The 20,304-nt window shown below is 40.5% G+C and overlaps 1 protein-coding gene and 1 long non-coding RNA gene across 3 annotated transcripts; one reads left to right on the forward strand and one right to left on the reverse strand.

Moving 5' to 3' along the window:
* The first annotated feature begins 2,994 nt into the window (after positions 1–2,994).
* On the forward strand, positions 2,995–5,382 carry LOC131240232 (pentatricopeptide repeat-containing protein At4g20090). The gene has a single exon (XM_058238364.1). The coding sequence runs from the start codon at positions 3,261–3,263 to the stop codon at positions 5,199–5,201; it is 1,941 nt and encodes a 646-aa protein (XP_058094347.1). The 5' UTR covers positions 2,995–3,260; the 3' UTR covers positions 5,202–5,382.
* A 10,452-nt stretch (positions 5,383–15,834) lies between these two features.
* Positions 15,835–17,802, reverse strand: LOC131240240 (uncharacterized). 2 transcript variants are annotated; one of them, XR_009168672.1, is made up of 2 exons: positions 17,431–17,802; positions 15,835–16,212 (listed from the first exon to the last, which is right to left on the reverse strand). It is a non-coding gene; the product is annotated as an uncharacterized LOC131240240 (long non-coding RNA). The 2 variants fall into 2 exon arrangements; XR_009168675.1 differs by lacking the exon at positions 17,431–17,802 and adding an exon at positions 16,288–16,650.
* Between the last annotated feature and the right edge of the window lie 2,502 nt (positions 17,803–20,304).

Below are 20,304 nucleotides of genomic sequence, written 5' to 3' on the forward strand. Positions count from 1 at the left end.
GAGAAAGTCTTTTACCCTTCCATTGAAAACCCCATCAAGTGGAAACAAGGGCTCCTCTTCTACACTGGGAAACCCCAGAACACCGTTCGTTTCCAAGACCGAACAATCCTCACCATTCAAATATCATAGGAAGATAAGCAAATGAATGGTCCATATTCAGCTGAAGAAAAGGCCCCTGATTGGTTGATTAAATATTCCAATCGTGAGACTAATCATGTGGATACATGCAATCACCCACAACCATGTGCATCAGGTAAAGCTAAGGAGGGAAATCGAACCCTCACAGCCTCACCTATACGGAGCAAACCTTCTTCATACGCCCAAACTTCATTGGGTCTGCTGTCCATCAGTTTTGACAGCTCACATTAGGGCATGGTCCAAAAAATGTAGCATATACAAATCTCAGGTTGACCACACAATAGGGATTGAATTTCCACCGTCTAAAACTTCTTGGTGGCTACAAGTTTTGGATTAAACCGCCATTTCTGTTTTCCCTTCATTTAGGTCTGTGTGTCCTTATCAACAGGTTGGATGACAAATAAACATTATGGTGGACCTTAAGAAGTTTTAAACGGTAGGCGTCAATGTCCACTGTTTCCTGTGGTGTGGTCCACCTGAGACTTGCATTTGCTTCATTTTTTGAGACCATGCCCTAAGATGAGCTGTCAAAATGGATGGATGGCGTGGATATACAACACAGACATCAAGATCAGTTCAGGGATGCGGCTCATCCCTGATTGTGGCCCCACCTTGATCTATATTCCTTACATCCATGCCATCCATCCGTTTTGACAGATAATTTTAGTCCATGATCCCAAAAAGGGAGTAGATCCAAATCTCTGGTGGACAGCACCACAGGAAACAGTGGTGATTGAATACCCACCAATAAAAACTTCCTGGGAACCACCGGCATGTTTATTTACCATCGAACCTATTGATAAGTTAACAAAGATCTAAATAAAGGGAGCACACAAATATCAGCTTGATCCAAAACTTTTGTGGCCCACAAGAAGCTTTTAATGGTTAGTCGCCACTGTTTCCTGCGGTATGGTCCACTTGAGATTAGATCTACTTCATTTTTTGGATCATGTCAAAAAAGGTGGACGGAGTGGATGTAAGGAACACAGATCACGGTGGGCTCCATAGTCAGGATCCATCGTCGTGGATTTCCTGCCAAAGCCTTTAAGCAAGAAGTTCCTGCCAAGAATGCTGGGTGGGGCCCACTGAGATGTTTGTGAAAATCCACTCCGTTCATCCGTTTTGAGAGATCATTTTAAGACATGTGACCAAAATTTAACGTGTATCCAAAATTTAAATGGGTCACACGAGAGGAAACGGTGAGGATTCAGTGTGAATCGTTGAAACATTCCTGTGACCATAAGGCATTTTTTTTTTGGTATTTTCACTTCATCCCAGTGTTAGTGACTTTATAAACGGTTTGGATGGCATATAAACATCAAGGTTGAGCCCAGAAAAGTTTCAACGGTAGGAATTTCTTTCCACAATGTTTCCTCTCGTGTCAGTGTATCCACCTCATATTTTGTATCATATTCTAAAACGAGCTCTCCAAACGGATGGACGGGGTGGATTTCTCAAAAAAAATCTTTGTGGGTCCCACGCAGCATCCTTGCGCAGGAACATCATGCCAAGGGCTTTCGCGGGAAATCCGCGTCCTGCTCCAGAGTAAATGAGAACTTTTTAAATATAGTGTATATTGCAAACCCTAATGGGCCGGGCCACACTAGACGATCAGTCCGGGCTGAAAGGATGATGTACACGGTCCAAATCCAGCCCGTCAAAAAAATGGCCTGAATTTTAAACCGAAGCCTAATCTCAGGCCCGCAGTCCAGCCCAAGCCCATCCTTAGGCAGGCCAGGCCCAAAAGCATGCCGTCGCTTACCCAGACTCACACGTACCTGCAGCAGGTGGTCTTGTGCGAAAAAATGTTGTATGGCCACCTTGGTGCTTGTGTGAGATTTACACCGTCCATCATCTGCATCAGCTTATATCAAGGTGTGAGCCCAGAAAGTAATCCAACCCAAAATCCCGGGAAAAGTTGGGGATGGGACTCCTACCATTTAAACCTTCGTGGGGCCCATCTAAGTTTTGAATCAAGCTGATTTTTGGCTTTTCTCTGATCCTAACTTGCAATCACCCTATGAACGGTTTCGATGATACATAAGACTACTGTAGGCCTCAGAAAGGTATAAATGATGGGGTTCCCATCGTTTCCTGTGGTGTGGCTCACTTGGATTTCGGATTGAACTTATTTTTGGGCTCACAACCTAAAATGAGCTCTTGCAAATGATGGACGGAAAGGATGTCAGGAACACACATAAAGGTGGGCCCACAGTGTATTTTATTTCTTGCACTCCCTACAACAGATGTAGGATATTCGCGTCCAAATTCCTCGGACGCGGATTTTCTGCGAAAGGCTTTTGCGGGAAGTTCCTGCGCTGGGAGCATAAGTGGGCCCAACGTGATGTTTGTCAGAAATCCACTCCGTCCATCCGTTTTTTGAGTTCATTGTAAGACATGAGGCCAAAAATGAGCCACATCCAATATTCAATTGGGCCGAAAACGAGAGGATTTTGAATCAGGCTAATATATATAGGGCCACAGAAGTTTTGAATTAGGCTAATATATATATATATATATATATATATATATATATATATATATATATATATATAGTAGGAATGACGTTATGAACGGTATGGATGGCATGTAAACATGCGTGTCGACCCCATGCAGATTTCAATGGTAGGAATTTCCCTACACACCTTTTCCTTTGGTGCGGCCCACTTGAGTCTTGGATCCTGCTCAATATTCGCCTCATACCGTAAAATGATCTCACAAAACGGATGTACGGGTGGATTTTTCAAAAACATCACGGTGGGCCCCACCTAGGTTTCCAGTGCAGGAACTCAAGGGGGTATTTTTGTCATTCAAACCATCCATTCTTCTCCTCCAAAAAACCCAGCACCAAACACAAATCCTCAATGGCATGTTTTTCTACATCACTTCTTCTTCGACCCTCTAAAACCCATAAATTACACTCATACCATCTGCCCACTTCAAAACCTCCTCCTCTTCTTCTACCCTCTAAAACCCATAAATTACACTCATACCATCTTCCCACTTCAAAACCTCCTCCTCTCCTCAAACTGAAATCTTCACACTCCAATCTCCCAGAAAATTCCTACAAAACCCTATGAAGATGATGCCTCCTTTCCACTCAATTCCAACCTAACTAAACAATGCCCATCTCATATCTAATCAGAAAATCTCAAAAATCGAAGCTTTTCTCAATTCCATGTAAGTTCTCAATCCCCTTTTCTCTTTCCTTTTCATCTCAAACCGTCTCTTCCGATGCTTCTGATATTGAATCCAATGGAGACAATTTCGACCCCCCTTTGGCTGATGGAATCTTCAGCTCAAGCCCCCAAATGGGTTCTTTCAAACGGGGCGATCCAACCTTCCATTCCCTCGTAATGAAGTACGCTGATTCGGGCGATTTTAGTTCGTTGGAACGGGTTCTCGATCGAATGAAGAGAGAAAATAGAGTCTTTACGGAGAAGATAATCATTAGTGTAATCAAGGCATATGGAAATGCGGGTTTGCCGGATAAGGCATTGGACGTGTTCGATGGAATGCTTGGGGAGTTTGGATGCAAGCAAACCATCCGATCTTTTAATTGTGCTCTTAATGTTCTTGTTCATTTAGGTCATTATGAACAGGCTTTTGGGTTCTATTCACGTGCAAATTCAATGGGTATTTCACCGAATTTTCTTACTTTCAATTTAGTTATCAAGGCTTTGTGTAGAATAGGATCGATAGATGGAGCGATTGAATTGTTCCGTGAAATGCCACTTCGGAATTGTAGTCCCGATGCATTCACTTATAGCACGTTGATGGATGGGCTGTGCAAGTTGGGCCGCACCAATGAAGCGGTATCTTTGTTGGACGAAATGCAGATTGAGGGGTGTTTTCCGTCTGCTGTGACTTTTAACATTTTGATTAATGGGCTTTGTCGGGAGGGTGATTTGGGCCGAGCGTCGAAGATCGTTGATAATATGTTTCTTAAAGGGTGTGTCCCAAATGAAGTCACTTACAACACTCTTCTTCATGGTTTGTGTTTGAAAGGGAAGGTGGATAAGGCTGTTGCTCTTTTGAATCGAATGGTGTCAGACAAATGTGTACCTAACATTGTTACATATGGTACACTTATTAATGGGCTTGTTAAGCAAGGGAAAACCTCTGATGCGATAAGAATATTAGCTTTTATGGAGGAAAGGGGACAGTGTCCAAATGAATATGTTTATTCATCCCTTGTTAGTGGGTTGTTTAAGGCAGGCAATTCGGGTGAGGCAATGCGGTTGTGGCAGGATATGAAGGAGAAGGGATGTAGAGCAACTACTGTTGCCTATAGCGCATTTATAGATGGGCTTTGTAGAGAAGGGAATGTTGTTGAAGCTAGAAGGGTTCTTTCTGAGATGGTGGAGAAGGGTTGTAGTCCTAATGTCTTGACGTATAGCTCCTTAATGAGGGGGTTCTTCAAGGCAGGTGACAGCCAAGGAGCACTTGTTGTGTGGAAGGAGATGGTGGAAAATGGGTGTGCTCCGAATGAGTTTAGCTACAGTATCTTAATACAGGGTCTTTGTGAGGATGGGAAGTTGAAGGAGGGGATGATGGTGTGGAAGCACATGTTGGGTCGTGGGTGTATGCCCGATGTTGTTGCATATAGTTCAATGATCTATGGCCTTTGCAATGCAGGCCGGGTTAATGAGGGTCTAAAGCTACTTAATAACATGCTTTGTGGGGAGTCTAAACCCGATACCATAACTTATAACATTCTTCTCAATGGTTTGTGCAAGAGTGGTAAACTCCCCCGTGCAATCAATCTCCTATGTAACATGTTGGATCAAGGCTGTGATCCAGATTTAATTACATGCAACATTTTCTTGAAGAATTTGGGAGAGAAAAAGACATTGGATAATGCACGAGAGTTCTTGGACGAGCTTGTCATTCAGCTATGTAAGAGAGGAAGATCTGTAGGTGCTTCGACAGTTGTGGAAGTAATGCTGCAGAAGTTTCTCCCTCCAGAGGCCTGTACTTGGGAAAAGGTCATCCGTGACCTTTGCAAGCGTAAGAAGGTTCACATGTCCATTGATAAGTGTCGGAGGGAACTTTTTAGCTGATTTCACATGTCACCACACATTCTATGTTGTAAAATTCTTTCACAAAGTCATTATCAGTGTATCATAAGCATCTAACAATTTTCATATTTAAAAGAAAAAATTGTATCATGGCCATTAATCTGGAGTTTGCTTGACTCCATTGTCATATTCAATTGAAACTATAAGCCTTTAGTTCTTTTAATGATAGAGACTACATGCCTATAAGGCTATAACTCCATTGTTCAGTAGAGTATTAGTATTATCTTTTCAGGATCTTTGAGTCCACTTGTTCCTGAAACTTCTCCTCTGTCTGTCCATCTTTGTCACTGTAGGTAGAGAATCCTTGGTAGAGCTTCTCCATGCTCACACACACCTCTCTGCCTGCAGTCGTAGACAGTAGGACATGCCAACCTGGCACATTTTTTCAGACATCCAAGCCACATGTTAGGTAGGCCCCATCATGTTGATATTCCACCGAAAATCTACTCGTCACGAGGATAAGCCATGTACTAAAAGAGTGGATTGTTTAAGTACATGGTCATTGGTCTACTTCTATATAAACGAATGGCCTGCCTGTTGACTAGATCAGCCTAATACAGGTCAGCAGGCAATAATGATGGGGCACACTTGATACATGACTTGGATCTCCCACATAGGTGCCATGTTGGGATGGCTGGCTACATGTACAGGCACATGGTGGGCTTAGAAAAACTCATGCTTGGTAAAGGTGCTGGATATTCAGTTCAGGGATGTTCGTTGAAAGCAATCAGCTAATCACGTTTATTTAACCAATCACACCATTTCGATGGAGTATGCGCCTGACAGATACTTGATATTTGTACTTTAGGAGCTACTCTGCATCTAACCCTCTTCAATTCTTAATCAATGACATTGCCAACCTTCAAACATTGGTTTATACATCTGCCAATGCACCATCTCTGTTCTCTTGTATATCCACAAAATAAAATATGCAATCCCGTGTTTAGTTGGCATTTAATAATTGAATAATATATTACTTGTCTCTTTGTTTACTGATGTGCAACTTAATAGGCCATTATCCATGCACGGTCCCTCTCGCCTGATTTCTTGTTGATCCCACATCAATTAATGGATGCTTTTGACTTTACAATTAAATGGTGTAGCTCCACCCAGTGCGATGGAGGTCCCCCAGTGAAGCTAAAGGAGGGAGGGTTGATGTCTGGTAGGTACCTGGCCATTGAACTTTTGCCAAGCAATCATGAAGATTCACGTTTCCAATCTCGATTACAACATCACGCTAGGGCATTAGGAAGAATAGGTAAAGTGGGATTCATAAAGCTGACCCCAAGTAGGTGGGACAAGGCTATTATCATGATAATGAAGCCATGCCTTCTTTTGAACTGATGTCCAAATGCTTTATGCATGATTAGATTATAGGAGCCACTATTTATGCCAAGTTGCTAACCCTCGTTGATAGGTACACACCCTTTTCTTTCTACTTCTGGTAACTCAATTTCCGTTATTATAATACTGAAAGTAGACATAGCAAATCATTTCTTAAGTCTAGGCTTAGAGTTGTTGAACGGGACAAATCTTTAAGTGCTACAGTAAACAGCCCAATTGAGTTACTCAATACTAGTCGGGGCCTTTATCAGGAATGATGATTTCTCACCATCCATCCTTCTTTGCATTGTTTTTATTTTTTTATTTTTATTTTTATTTTTATTTTTATTTTAACTTAGTAAAATTGGGTTATGTTATGTTTCAACAAAAAAGGGGGTTGGAAATAAAGGGTATATTATCAACCAAGGAGTGTGTGGATCAATTCCCTTAGATTACTTTTTGGTATTATCTGTTTAGGGCCTTTAGGCACTAACAGATCTATAAATGGCATTGCCACATGCACGTGTAGGAAAGAGGTGTCTGCATGGTCAAGCGAATAGAAGGGCATCATACTCATTAGCAATCAAATAGCGAGTTGGACCTTTTTCCACATGCATTTCTCATTAGCAAGACTTGCAAAAGATTGCCCAACAAAATATATGATGCCCGTGAACACTCTCCATTCATTTTTGTATCTGACTGCCTGTATTTATGTCATGTTTGATACCTTACTCTTGTCTACTTTCTGTTTTTTCTTTTTTTCTTTTTCTTTTTTGAGGCACAATCAAGATTCTTGGCATTCAACTTTCTATGATATTACGAAGATATATAATTCTTGCAGTTTCCTTCATAGAAATTCCATAAAAACTCATATCATGAACTCACCAAATTGGAAGTATGTCTTGCTCATCAGGATTTGCTGGTCTAGAGAGAGAGAGAGAGAGAGAGAGAGAGAGAGATTTGCTTGTATCATCTGTATACTGCTATGTGAGTGAGATTTGCTTGTATCATCTGTATACTGCTATGTGAGTCAAGTCCTTGTCGCAAAAAATGTAGTCCTTGTTGGAGGGTCATGACAATACTTACGCTCAGATGCACTTCGTTCTCATAAGAGCTATAGTGGTAACCTCTCAGGTAGCACAGATGTGTGCCTTTCTTATTCACTACATTTGTGTGTGTGTGTGTGTGTGTGTGTGTTTGGAGACATAAATGAAAATTATGAAAATTAAGATTTTATTACCTCCTTATGTTGTTCACCAAAGTTCCTTCATCATCATCTGAGCCTTTCCCAATTAATTGGATCAGTGACATGATTCCTGTTCCGCCATTCTGCTCTATCAAGGGCCAAACCCTCAGTTAGACCATAGTTCGTCAAGTCTTTTCTTACTTCCTCCATCCTTGTCCTTTTGGGCCTTCCTCTTGCCCTTATAGAGATTTCAACTTGTACTGACTCACTCCTAATCAGTGTGGTTCTTGGTCTCTATTGCACATGACCAAACCATCTAAGTTTACTTTCTCTCATCATACACCCTACTGGTGGTACTCCTAAGTTCCCTCGAATGTGTTCATTTCTAGTTCTGTCCTTCCTCGTCTTGCCACTCATCCGTCTCAACATCCTCATTTCAGCTACAGTCGTCCTGTGAACGTGTTGTTTTTTAACTGCCCAACATTCTGTCTAATAAAGCATGGCTGGTCTTATGATTATCCTATAAAATTTCCCTTTCAGTTTGAGTGGTCCACAACAATCACATAAAACTCCAGAGGCACGTCTCCGTTTCTTCCACACAACTTTAATTCTATGGGCAACATCCTTTTCAATCTCTCCACTCTCATGAATTATTCACCCCAGGTAAGAAAGCGGTCATTTTGGGAAACTTCTTGATTAACGATCTTAACTAATTCATTGTTTTTCTATTATTACTAAAATCACACTCCATATTGCTAGTTTAGTCCGACTAATTTTAAATCCTCTAGATTCTAAAGCATCCCTCTATAAATCTAGCTTTGTATTTACACCATCCCTTGTCTTGTCAATCAAAAGTTTGTCATTTGCAAACAACATACGCCATGGGATCTCCTGCAGATGCCCTGTTGACTTGTCCATAACGAATGTGAAAAGGTATGGGTTTAATGCCTCCTTGTGAAAACATCTAAAGTATTTATGACAAGGCAAGCGTGAATGTCTTGTGCAGATTTTGGTTGTTTATGTTTCTGTTTCCTGTTTTCACCAACACTTATTGAGAAACACTTAGACAATCTGTGAGGATAGCATAAAGAGGCTATTCATGGCACACATGCCAATGTGTCATGTTTATGTGAGGTCTAGGATTTTTATTAAGTGAGACATGAACATGACCTGGTCGAAAAATCACACTGGTACAGTCGATTGGGCTGCACATGTTTGAGACAAAAATGGCCAATGGTCCACATTTCATTGATCCAGACTGTCAATCTAATGGGATGCACCCTGGATCGGGTTGTACCAAAAATATCTGAGTTGGAAGATCATAACCCTTTCATGCAGTGTGGCCTATAAAATGATGATTTGGGGAAGGGAGATGACATTAGTCTGCATTCAAAAGGAAAAGGCCAAAGAGATGTATCACCATCTGAAAAGGTAGTATGAATGACTATATTTTCAATCAACGGGTGTATGTGACCCATTTGAGAGTGTTTGTTATTGTAACTGTTGCCTGTATTCAGAAACTATTTCCCCTCTAGCAACCATAAGACCATGGTTCTATTACCTGTTACTCTTCAACAGGTAAGAGAACCATTAAGTTTAGTTTATTCACAGAGACACCAGAGATTCATGCACATCATGGATATGTTCTGGGGATTCTACCTCTAGGGACCTCTAATAAAATAAAAGAACTTAGATTTTCAATCGGGGCTAGCTGCGTGGCGGCCTCTAGTAGTCCAGTTTTCCTATCAAGCGCTCCCCTTCCTCTATCTATCCTTCTTAATTCTCACCCTTTCACTCACATCACGTGCATATGCAATTGCCCAGCCCCCCTGAACACTTTTTTTAATTAAAAAAATACTGAAAAATCAAGGGAAAATGGAATTAAATTTTTTTTTTTAATGAAAAAATATGTAAAATTACTACAAGTGTAGGGAATTATTTTAAAACCTATTTCATTGATATTTTGTTACATTCATTACATCAATTTGACTATTAGGCTATAACAAGTCAACTAACAAGGACTCAAATGACTCCATATAATCGAAAGTGTTAAAAAAAAAAAAACAACTAACATGTACTCAAATGGCTTGTTAGTTGACCATAACAGGTCAACTAACAAGTTGACATACGATCGCATACCAATTATGTGATGGCATAACGACATAATCATGGCTCATGCAGTTGCATAATTCTCTATGCGACCGCATAATGCCCAATGGTTATGAAACCGCATGTGCCACTATGACATATATGTGATCACATATGACAACACTAGCATCAATGCAGAAAAGCAATGCCTGACTTTGACACTGGGGGTTCTCTTGGATGAACTATCTAATTGAATTGTGATTATAGCTCAATTATGTGGAAGTTTCAGATTGCAGTATCCTTTCTTAGCATTCATGTCAAGGGTCTAGGCTCCAAATGGAAGAAATGAGGCTGCAAATTTGAGGGCGATTTCCTTCATACCATAGTAAGAAACATCATTAATTTATGTTATTTCCTTCCGATTAAATTAAGGTTTTGCAATTCAATTCACCCATGCATCCAAATGCAGCATGGAAGTGTGAGGGAAGGCAAGTGTTGGAAGCCCAAGAAACCAAAGGGCACCCAGACCTTGTAGGCTACCTGTTGCCTGTAGGCTCATGTGGACGCTAGTACAAGCTTATAGTCCCGAGAAGAAGAAAAAAAACCTGCCCCTCTCCCTCCTTCAGTAATGCTATAAACTGGTGGTGGAACTGTGTTTTGGAATACATGATGAGCAGAAATCTATCTGATGTGGAATTTGGGCTTTTTGAGAACTTCTAAGTAAGCTGAATGATGTGCATGTTGATCTATCAGCTGTAGATAGGAAGAGTGTGGAGGTGGTTGGGTAATGATGAATATTCAGTTAGTCCTTGACTCCTTTCACTGTTGAACAGGAGATGGCACTTCTCCATGTGCGTAAGTATGGAAAGCGCCTATTCCCCCGAGGGTCAAAGCTTGCACTTGGGTTGCTATGGAGAACAAGATCCACATGTTAGCTAAAGAAGCAGAAAGCTTTTCCAATGTGTGCTTTATGCATAGAAATGACAAAGAGTCAGTTGACCATTTGTTCTTCCACTGTTTAGTGGCTAGGAGGTGTGGGTTTCTTTCTCTATTAAAAGGATTTGTCGCATGATTATCATTTTGGCAGGTGGATTTATGAGGGTGCTCTAAGGTGGGGTTGTTGTAGTTGGATGAGGTAGTTCTTTCATTTTAAGATTTTTTGGCTTTTTTTTTTTTTCCTGCAATGTACGTTCTCCATGGCCTTATTTGAGTAATGAGGTCACTTGTGTGCAATGCCTTTCCGAATGAACATAATCATCAATTTTCAAAAAATAAAATAAAATCTGGCCATTGGAATACGATTTTCAGGAAACAAATGTTATCCATGCGCATCCAGACTTCCACTCAATCTCCCCTTGACAGCTTAAACAGAGATGGGTTCTGTTTGTAAAATATCTGGAAGCTTTTTGTAGAAGTCCCAAAAAATTGTGTTTCCTTCGTGGTGGTTAGAATTCCTGATTCTTTCTTGAATTTTAAAGGGTCTCTCATATGCCATGCTATGATCTTTCTCTTCAGCTGCCTTTGGATGCACTACTGAGTTGAATTGCAGTAATTGGAGAGGACGTGACTAAGTTCCTTCGTTTCAAATCCAAATGGAAAGTTAAACCATTGTGATTGGGAGCCTCATCCCTTGGTATGAATGTGAAGGTAATTTCTAGTTGCTCATTAAGAAAAATTGCCATTCAAATTGATACTGCGTCCAAATGCAGCCTTCCTTTTCGCTATCAAAATACTCATGAGCTCTTGAAGTCTATAGTATTATGTTCTCACATATTCCACTATTCCTCACAATTTGTAGGATTTAAGCATTTCTTTTGATTTGTTAAGACTACTTTTGGATTTGGGAGTTACTATTGGGGATTAAAAAAATCAGAATAGGCCTATGTGCTGCAATGCCAACAATAAAACACGTCCTTTGAGAAGAAAGGATAAAGAATCAAATTGTACAATGCATATCAAATGAAAATTGTGTTCTTTTTGCATGCTTGCATGGAATGTCGATGAATCTACAAGAGAGCGCTCATATAAGGTGTTGGATTTCCAAAACGCAATGGAATATGACACAATTTGAAATGTTCCAATTTTAAAATTACCCTACTGGATCCTAGTTTTAATGCATGCCATTTTTCTAAAACACAAAAATGCACATAACAATATCATGCCTGAACATATGAGAAAAATACATAGAAGAAAGTAGACATTGCCAAGATCTGCACAAAAAAATGTTTGTCCTCCATGTTGTGATTTGGCACAGGCCCTTGATTACAATTCTTGGAGAAAACCCTTAATTAGAAGGTAAAACACCAAAGAGAACTAGTCTATCACATGGGATGCAAATGATTCATATGCCTCAATTTATGGCTTTTCACATTCAGAGTGTCTGGATCATTGATTAGGCAAAATATTCCAGTGCTTCAAGGATTCATATAGCCGTATTATGCTTCAAGGACTCATATAGCCTTAGTATTCATATCTTGTATAATATTAGGTAGATAGCATGCATACTGCCTTGACAATTAGCTTGGGGCTACTAGGGAGTGCTGTTCAGCAATCTAAACCGTCAGCGAGAAGCTTCTGCTTCGGGCCTCTGGATTGTCAGCATGAGGCCTTTGCTCAATCCTTGAATATAGTCATTGTGGGGCTGCTGCTGGAACTTAGGCAGTTGAGGTGAAGCCACTGCTGGGGTCCATAGCTAATGTGAAGCCATGATAATTAGAGTCCTTAAAACCCCCTCAGTCTCACCTGGTCAATACCAGACGAAAGGAGAGGCAAAGAAGAGGATCTAGGAGAGCTTCTTTTTTAATTTTTTAAAGGGGGGGGGGGGGGGCGTGGGATGCATGGGCACACTCAGGGAGGGCAGCCCATGTAAGGCAAAACCCATGTAACGTGGGGCCCATAAGGGGGTTTGGCCTAAGACCTAACCCATGAGATGTGGGGCTTGAGCTATGAGATAAAGGGATTGATTCGCCACACTCTATCGGTTCGGACTTTTACAACAGGTGGTTAATTGTCTCTGGTATTTGAGACTCCTTACCAAGGGTGATTAATGTAGGGGCATTTTCATACTAGGCTCAATAGGGTGGCCTATGGGATGTAGGGGCACACTCGGAGTGGGCGGCACGTGCAAGGCAGGCCCCATCCATTTGAGGCGGGTGGCTTATGTGAGGTGAAACCCATGTGATGTGGAGCCCACAAGAAGGGTTTGGCCTAAGACCTAACCCATAAGATGTGAGGCCTGAGTTATGAGATAAAGGGATTGATTTACCATGCTCCATCAATTTCAACTTTGAAAGCAAGTAGTTAATTATCCTGCATCACTATTTTTATAGAGGAGAGGTTTTTATTTCCCACTCATGAGCTGTTGGGCAGTTATCGACAGCTGCCAAGGTGGTTAGGCCATTACAGACATGTTATGATACTACTGGATGATCTAAGATGCTTCTCACTAGCACACGCTAGGTGCAGTGAGCACAGGATGAGAACCATTTGTCGAAAGAGGTGCCATGCTACCCATGGATAGTCAGCGCCGAGGGAGATCTCAATAGAGAGATGGTGTTGCATTGCCCTTAGATAGTCAGTGCATTGTTAGAAATCTTCCATTGTGGTTCCATATGACCCTTGGGTAGTGAGCGAAGAATTGTCCATTGTGGTTTATATGACCCTTGGGTAGTAAGCGGAGAAAGAACGATAATTCTTCGCTGGCCTTAGCTGTTGGTAGGGAGAGCAATAAAGGGTCTTGCACTCACCATGGGTCGGTGCATGAACTGGACCTGCGCTGGCTCATGGATGAACACAAAACACCTGTGGTTGACCAATGACAATTAGCACGATTGACACTTAGTCAAATTTCAATGTTACCAACTAGTCATCTAGAGTAGAATTATATAGATCTCTGAGCATTAGAGATACTCTTGAGCAGGCTATTAGAGGTCTTGGAACCCTTCGATTCTTTAGAAGAGTGTTTCCTTAAAAAACTTGGTGTCCGGCGCCACAGGTATGGGAAAGAAATAAGGATTAAAATGAGGAAAATTCTTGTAAGGTGGCCATGGACTATGCCTATACTCAACAGCAGTTTTGTGAGGAAAGGTGGCCAATATGGAAAAGTGCCTTTTCTTATGTCAGCAATAGAAATTGCTTGATTTTTTCCACTGTCGTTCTTACTATTGTGAGAAGTCTCCTCCCAACCTATCTCAAATGCAGAGAGGCGAATAACTACCATTAAACCCTTTGATAGGGCCAAGGGTTGACTTCTGTCATCCACGACTACAAGGCAGACTTCGCATGTTAGGGGCGTGCATACGTGTGGGGAAGCTCTCACACTTTTGGGGAATGCCCTCTCCTTTTTGAAATATGATATATTTGTAAAGCCTCTCTTCTTTTGAAATATGATCTATTTGTAAAGAAAAAGCCAGAATTTCAAGAGGTGCACCATTTGTAGCAGTCGCCACTGTACGAGATTCAGTGTACCCTATTACAAAGGAAGCCTATTTAACCATCTAGACCATACAGTATATACCCTAACTTTCTAATATCTCCATTTAATATGGTCATCATCTTTAGATAATTCATAAGCTACTCCAAAAATTGAATAAATAGATCTTAGCCATTGGATGTTCACCAAGTATGATTTAAAATATATCAATGGTTAAAATTAAAAGTTAATGATTGCAAACTTACAATTAACCGATTAACTAATTGAAAACCTTAAAGGTATTGGCTAACCTTTAAAACCCTTGATGGACAGTCCACACCATGAGATTGGCCTAGTAATTATGTCCCGAGTGGACTAAGTATAACTTTTATTGAATCATGTATACTTTAATAATCTTGATGAATGCACTCACCCACCCACACTCACTTTCAATGGGCATGAAGTGACCTGGTAAAGCAAGCAAGTCAAAGTGCATTCAGTCAAAACCTTTCCATCCACACTTCCTCAAGTCTTAGGGATTTGACAATGCTGGTGCATTAGTAAGTCCTAATCTTAGTATGATGGGTCTCTTGGTTTGGATACTCACCACCAACGTAAGTGACTAAAAGTTTCACCAAGGTAGCATTTATGGCACACTCACACTCTTGTATAATAGAGTTAAGGCATACTGGCACCAAGTCGGACAAGATAGTAGAGATTATCCTTCCTGATACTAAGTCAATCCCCTCACACATGATGACCTCCCCTCATACATGATGACCAATTTCATGAACCGTGTAGGTTTGTTGTAGAACTTACATGGTCATGGCTGGGCACAAAGATCATGGATTACAACTCCTCCTTAGTCAACAATCATTGTGTTTAATCTCAAGAGCCCAACAAAAACCACGGGAGGCTCTCTCAGACATGTATAAATAGTCATATTCCACGCACATTAAAGAGGAGAATATATAAATGAATTTATCATACATATAATCAAGGTTCAAAGGAAATATAGCATTGTTTGTTCGAAAGATAATCCCGCTATAAAGGAGGGTCAATACAAGGCGGGCAACCCATTGTAAATCCTTTGCCAAGCAATCATGCGCACAGGACGACAAATAAAATAGGTGGGACAAACCTACGATGATTATGATAAATGATGTCATATGCAAAATTGATACATATTGGGGTGGACGGTGATATTTTAATCTATGATTAGTAATAAATTAAGGACCTTTCCCTAACCTTAAAAAAAACAAAAAAATAAAATAAAAGACCATAATTTCCTGATTAATAGCATCTAGATTTTACAAAACAATACAAAACAGTCAGCAGCCATACGGACGCCATGTGAATGGCAATGATGAAGCGATCCAGACCGTTGATATGTTATGGTTCATTGTGGATGAACCACACTCCAAATAATTTCCTGATTAATAGCATCTAGATTTTACATATTCAACTGAAACAATATAGGTTGCTGTATTGTTTCAAGCTAGAAATTTTTTTGGGGGACCAACAGACCGATGGTCGCGATCACCCGAATCATGTTCTCCATTTGTTAGAATTGGAATCTTAAAACCATTATCTTCTAAGAACAAACATTCCCAAAACCCAAATCAATAATACAATGATCAAAAAGAGAAATACAAGTGTCCATAAATTCACAACACACATTTGGGTCATTTTTCTTTCCCAAAAGACACCATAGTAATATAATGGATATTTGTACAAAGAACAGATAATCATTTTTCCTTTATACTCATTCCATTTAGGGAGCTGATCAGTTCAATTCCACGTAATAAAAAAACACCACAGCATCATCACACACCCAAAAATTGCTTGCTTTCTGCAAGAGAAAATAGAACTCCACTTCACTTCTTCCGTCATTCATTCATTCACTAGATGAGTACCTTGAAGTCCAGTACTTCTCAATCTCTTCTGCTGTTCTTCCTGGGATTCTCCCAGCAATTAGAGACCACCTGAGCCATAAACCATTCAACACAAAACCCATTAGGCCTGTAGTTTGTAGAAATGCAGGTAGTCTGCTGGACTACCTGAAATTGTAGTTTGCTGGACATCTGTCAATGATCGGAACCGTTCATCGAGTGGGCCGTCCCAAGCAAGGATGGATCAGTGTAAAACTTCTTCTGATTGTCTAACTCTACCTGGTGGGACTTTTTCCAGGTGAGGCAGGTGGGTCATCTGCTGCCAAAAGGCCCACAAGATCATTGGTCTGATCAGTTGACGTTGGGTTCATGTATGATGGGCCCCAGGGATAGTCCTGTGGGCTACTGATCTGTTCTCAAACATGAATTTCGTTTTGACAAACACCCACTTCATAAATAGGAAAGGGGTGAATGCATCAAAACAGAGGGTGTAAAATATCCGTCCCTAATCAAATTCCAAAGAAGAAAGAATGAAACCTCTCTCCGAGAAGATTAAACATCCTTTCGATGAGAGTCTCCTCATCCTCCGTAAACTCCAGCTTAGAATCTTGACTAGCTCCTACATCCACAAATGAAAAAACCCATATCCCATCATCATCAATTAAAAAAAGAAAGAAACGGAAATCAAAAGAAAAGATGAATTGGGTCTTGTTTGAAATGAGGTAAGAGGCATGAAATACAAATGGGTACCTTCAAAATCATCACAAATAATAGAAAAGTGTGTGTTTGGTAGGCACCAAATATCATGAAATTTGCTGCAACCAAGCGCAAGCAAAAAGGAAACTAAAAGGAGGAATTCGGTCTTGTTTGAGTGATTGTAAAAAAGGGGGGCTTGAAATTCAAATGGGTACCTTGAGAATCATCAGACGCCACATCACTAGATCATCACTAAAATAAAAAAGGAAAAGAGGAATTGGGTCTTGTTTGAAATCAGAAGAAAAAAAAAAAAAGAAGAAAAAAGAAGGCATGAAATGCAAACGAGTTCGGAACCATCTCAAATATTATTTTAAAAAGATGAAGAAGAAGAAGAAGAAGAAGAAAGATGAATCTTGGCTTGTTTGAAATGATAGAAAAAAAAGGCATGGAATCCAAATGGGACATCTAGAATCAACCAGGCACATGGATAGATAGACAAATAGAGAGAGAGAGAGAGAGAGAGAGAGAGAGAGAGAGAGAGAGAGAGAGAGAGAGAGAGAGAGAGATGAATCTTGTTTGAAATTAGAGGAAAATCTTTAAGACTCAAATGGGTACCTTGAGAATCATCAGAAACATCCTCAGATGAATGATTTAAGTCAGCCATTCCTAAAGAGAAGTTGAAAGAAGGAAGAATACCACAGCTTGTATTTCCCTCCTCTTCTTTTTTAGGCAAGAAAGAAGAGAGGCTGTGAATGAGAAGCTTGAGTGTGGTGGCGCTTAAATACTAGTTTTGAAGAGAGAGAGAGAGAGAGAGAGAGAGAGAGAGAGAGAGAGGTTTATTCAAAAATCAAAAGCGGATAAACAAGGAAGACTGGAGGTTAGGGGAAAGGAGGAGGGAAGACTGGTAGTTGCGCAAAAGCAAGCAGCTGAACTTTTCAAGTTGGAACGGTTGGTACATCTCCAGAGCGGATGTTTATCTGGATCCGGTGCCATGCAGGACCGAATTCGGATTGCGTACTGAGTTACTCAGTACGCTCTTATCGTACTGAGTAAACTCAGTTGGGCCCACCGAAGATGCATGTGGTTTATCCACGCTGTCCATTCGTTTTTTCAGATCATTTTATGGGTTCAAAACAAAATTGATGCATATACAAAGCACAAGTGGACCATACCACTGGAAAAAGTGGAAGTATTGATTTCAACCGTTGAAAACTTTCTAAGGCCCCCAGTGATGTTTATTTGTCATCCAACCTGTTCATAATATCAGAAATACATGGATGAAGGGAACACACGAATATCAGCTTGATCTAAAACTTCTGTTGTCCCCAAGAATATTTCAACGGCAGATGTTCAATTCACACTGTTTCCGGTGATGTGGTCCATTTGATGTTTGGATATACTCATTTTTTGGATAATGCCCTAAAATTACGTGTTAAAAGAGATGGACGGAGTGGATATAATGCATGAATGAGACTGGGGCCCACGGAGTTTACTCAGTACGCTTACCGTACTGAGTTACTCACTACGCAATCCGCTTCCTAAAGGATCAGGACTGTGGGTCCCACCGCCCTGCATTCCAGACAGCAACTGTGATCAGCCACGCCATTGATTGTGACACCCCCCAAAAGAAAATCTAATCCCATGTCGGGGGTGTTTGTAGCATGGGATTAGATGGGTTTAAGTGTGATGAAATTATCAAAATGTAATGATTATACTGTCTCATCCTAATAGATTATCTTCCAAGCCCATGGCTGGGATGCCATCCCACTTCACGTCTGGGAAACCGATTGGCTACTCATATTGCTACTACCTGTCCGTGCTCTGTGGCCCCCCCATGATGTATGTGTTTCATCCATGCCGTTCACTATTTTTCCATATCATTTTATGTATGAGCCCAAAAATGAGTTTGATACAAATCTCAAGTGGACTGCACAATTGGCCCTGGGAGGTTTTTAATGGTGTAAATCAATCACTGCTATTTTCCCATGGTGTGGTCCACTTGAGATTTATATCTACCTCATTTTTGGGATCAAGCCCTAAAACTATATTTCAAAATGGATGGACGGCATGGATAAAACATATGCATCATGGTGAGGTCCATATAGCACCGACCACTAGTCACACGAAACCCAAAGTAGGATAGCAGAAACCCTTGCCCGGCATGGATTCCAAGAAGGGCCTTTACAAGCCATACCTTATGTGAGTCTCAAACATGACATTGCAACTATTCAGGGGATCTTAAAACCCACTCCCACTTAATCCCATTTAAACCCACTCCCACTTAATCCCATTTAAACCGTCTGCACGGTGGATTGGAGGGGATCTGAGGGGGTTTCAAATCCCTTGGTTGTTCGGCTACATAAAGTAACCAGGGGTTTCAAATTCAGGGGTTTTCAGTCCCCTCTTTGAAGGGGTTTGTAATCCACGGTGAGAGCTTGGATTACACCTAAAATCAATTCAATAGTTGCTGGTGTAACATGTGTGTCACTATACATTATCATTCTATAGGCACATGACCCATTAATGATGATCAGCACTACTGTCCAAACATTGTCCATGTAAATCAATGATTAAAAATTGTTGGTTAGTCACTCAAGTATGATCTTGTGCTTGTGGCCCATCCAAGACTTGGAATTTCATCATTTTCAGGCAAAGCATATATTTCAACGGGCTTATCACAACCATTGTGTCAAAAATTACATATCTCACTAATTAGAGATATTAAAGTTGATTTAGTAATTAAATTCAAACCCCTGTAGATATACCATGGATAGGTACTTTTGGATTAAAGGTTTTTTTTTTTTTTTTCTGGGTTAGCTTGTTAGTACACACCCATATCAGTACACGCACTCCATGTTAGCCACCCCTGCTAGGGATTGATACCAAGGCCTCAAGTGTTGAAACGAGGTATCTCTACTCAGCCTGCCGGTTGAGCAATGGATCTAGGTGTTACTTTTGAATTAAAGTTGATTCGCACTCCGGTGCCAAACACACTGAGAGGATTGCAAATCCAGGGGTTTCTAATCCCGGGGGTTCCGAATCCAGGGGGTTCCAAATCCACGCTCCCAAACAGGAGCTAAACCTTTGGCCTTCTTCTCTGTTTGAAGGCCCATTAAAGAACGGTCAGGGTCTGTGTTGGGAGCACGGATTTGGAACCCTGAAACCCCGGGTTTTGAAATACTCATACAGTGTTTGACGCCCTGAATTTAGAATCCCTATAATCTAAAAGTACTATGTGACATATTTACAGAAGTTTTAATTTAATTACTAAACTAACTTTAACATTTCTAATTAGTGTACATATTTAATGTTTGACATTATGGTTGTAATAAGCCTATTGAAATATATACTTTGCCTGGAAATAATGAAATCCCAAGTCTCATATGAGCCACAAGCAAAAGATCACATCCAAGTCATTAACCAACTATTTTTATTTATTTATTTATTTATTAGCTTGTTAGTATTCCCATTGTCAATTCACATTTCACT

This window comes from Magnolia sinica, chromosome 1 (genome assembly GCF_029962835.1).
Source record: "Magnolia sinica isolate HGM2019 chromosome 1, MsV1, whole genome shotgun sequence".
NCBI lineage: Eukaryota > Viridiplantae > Streptophyta > Magnoliopsida > Magnoliales > Magnoliaceae > Magnolia > Magnolia sinica.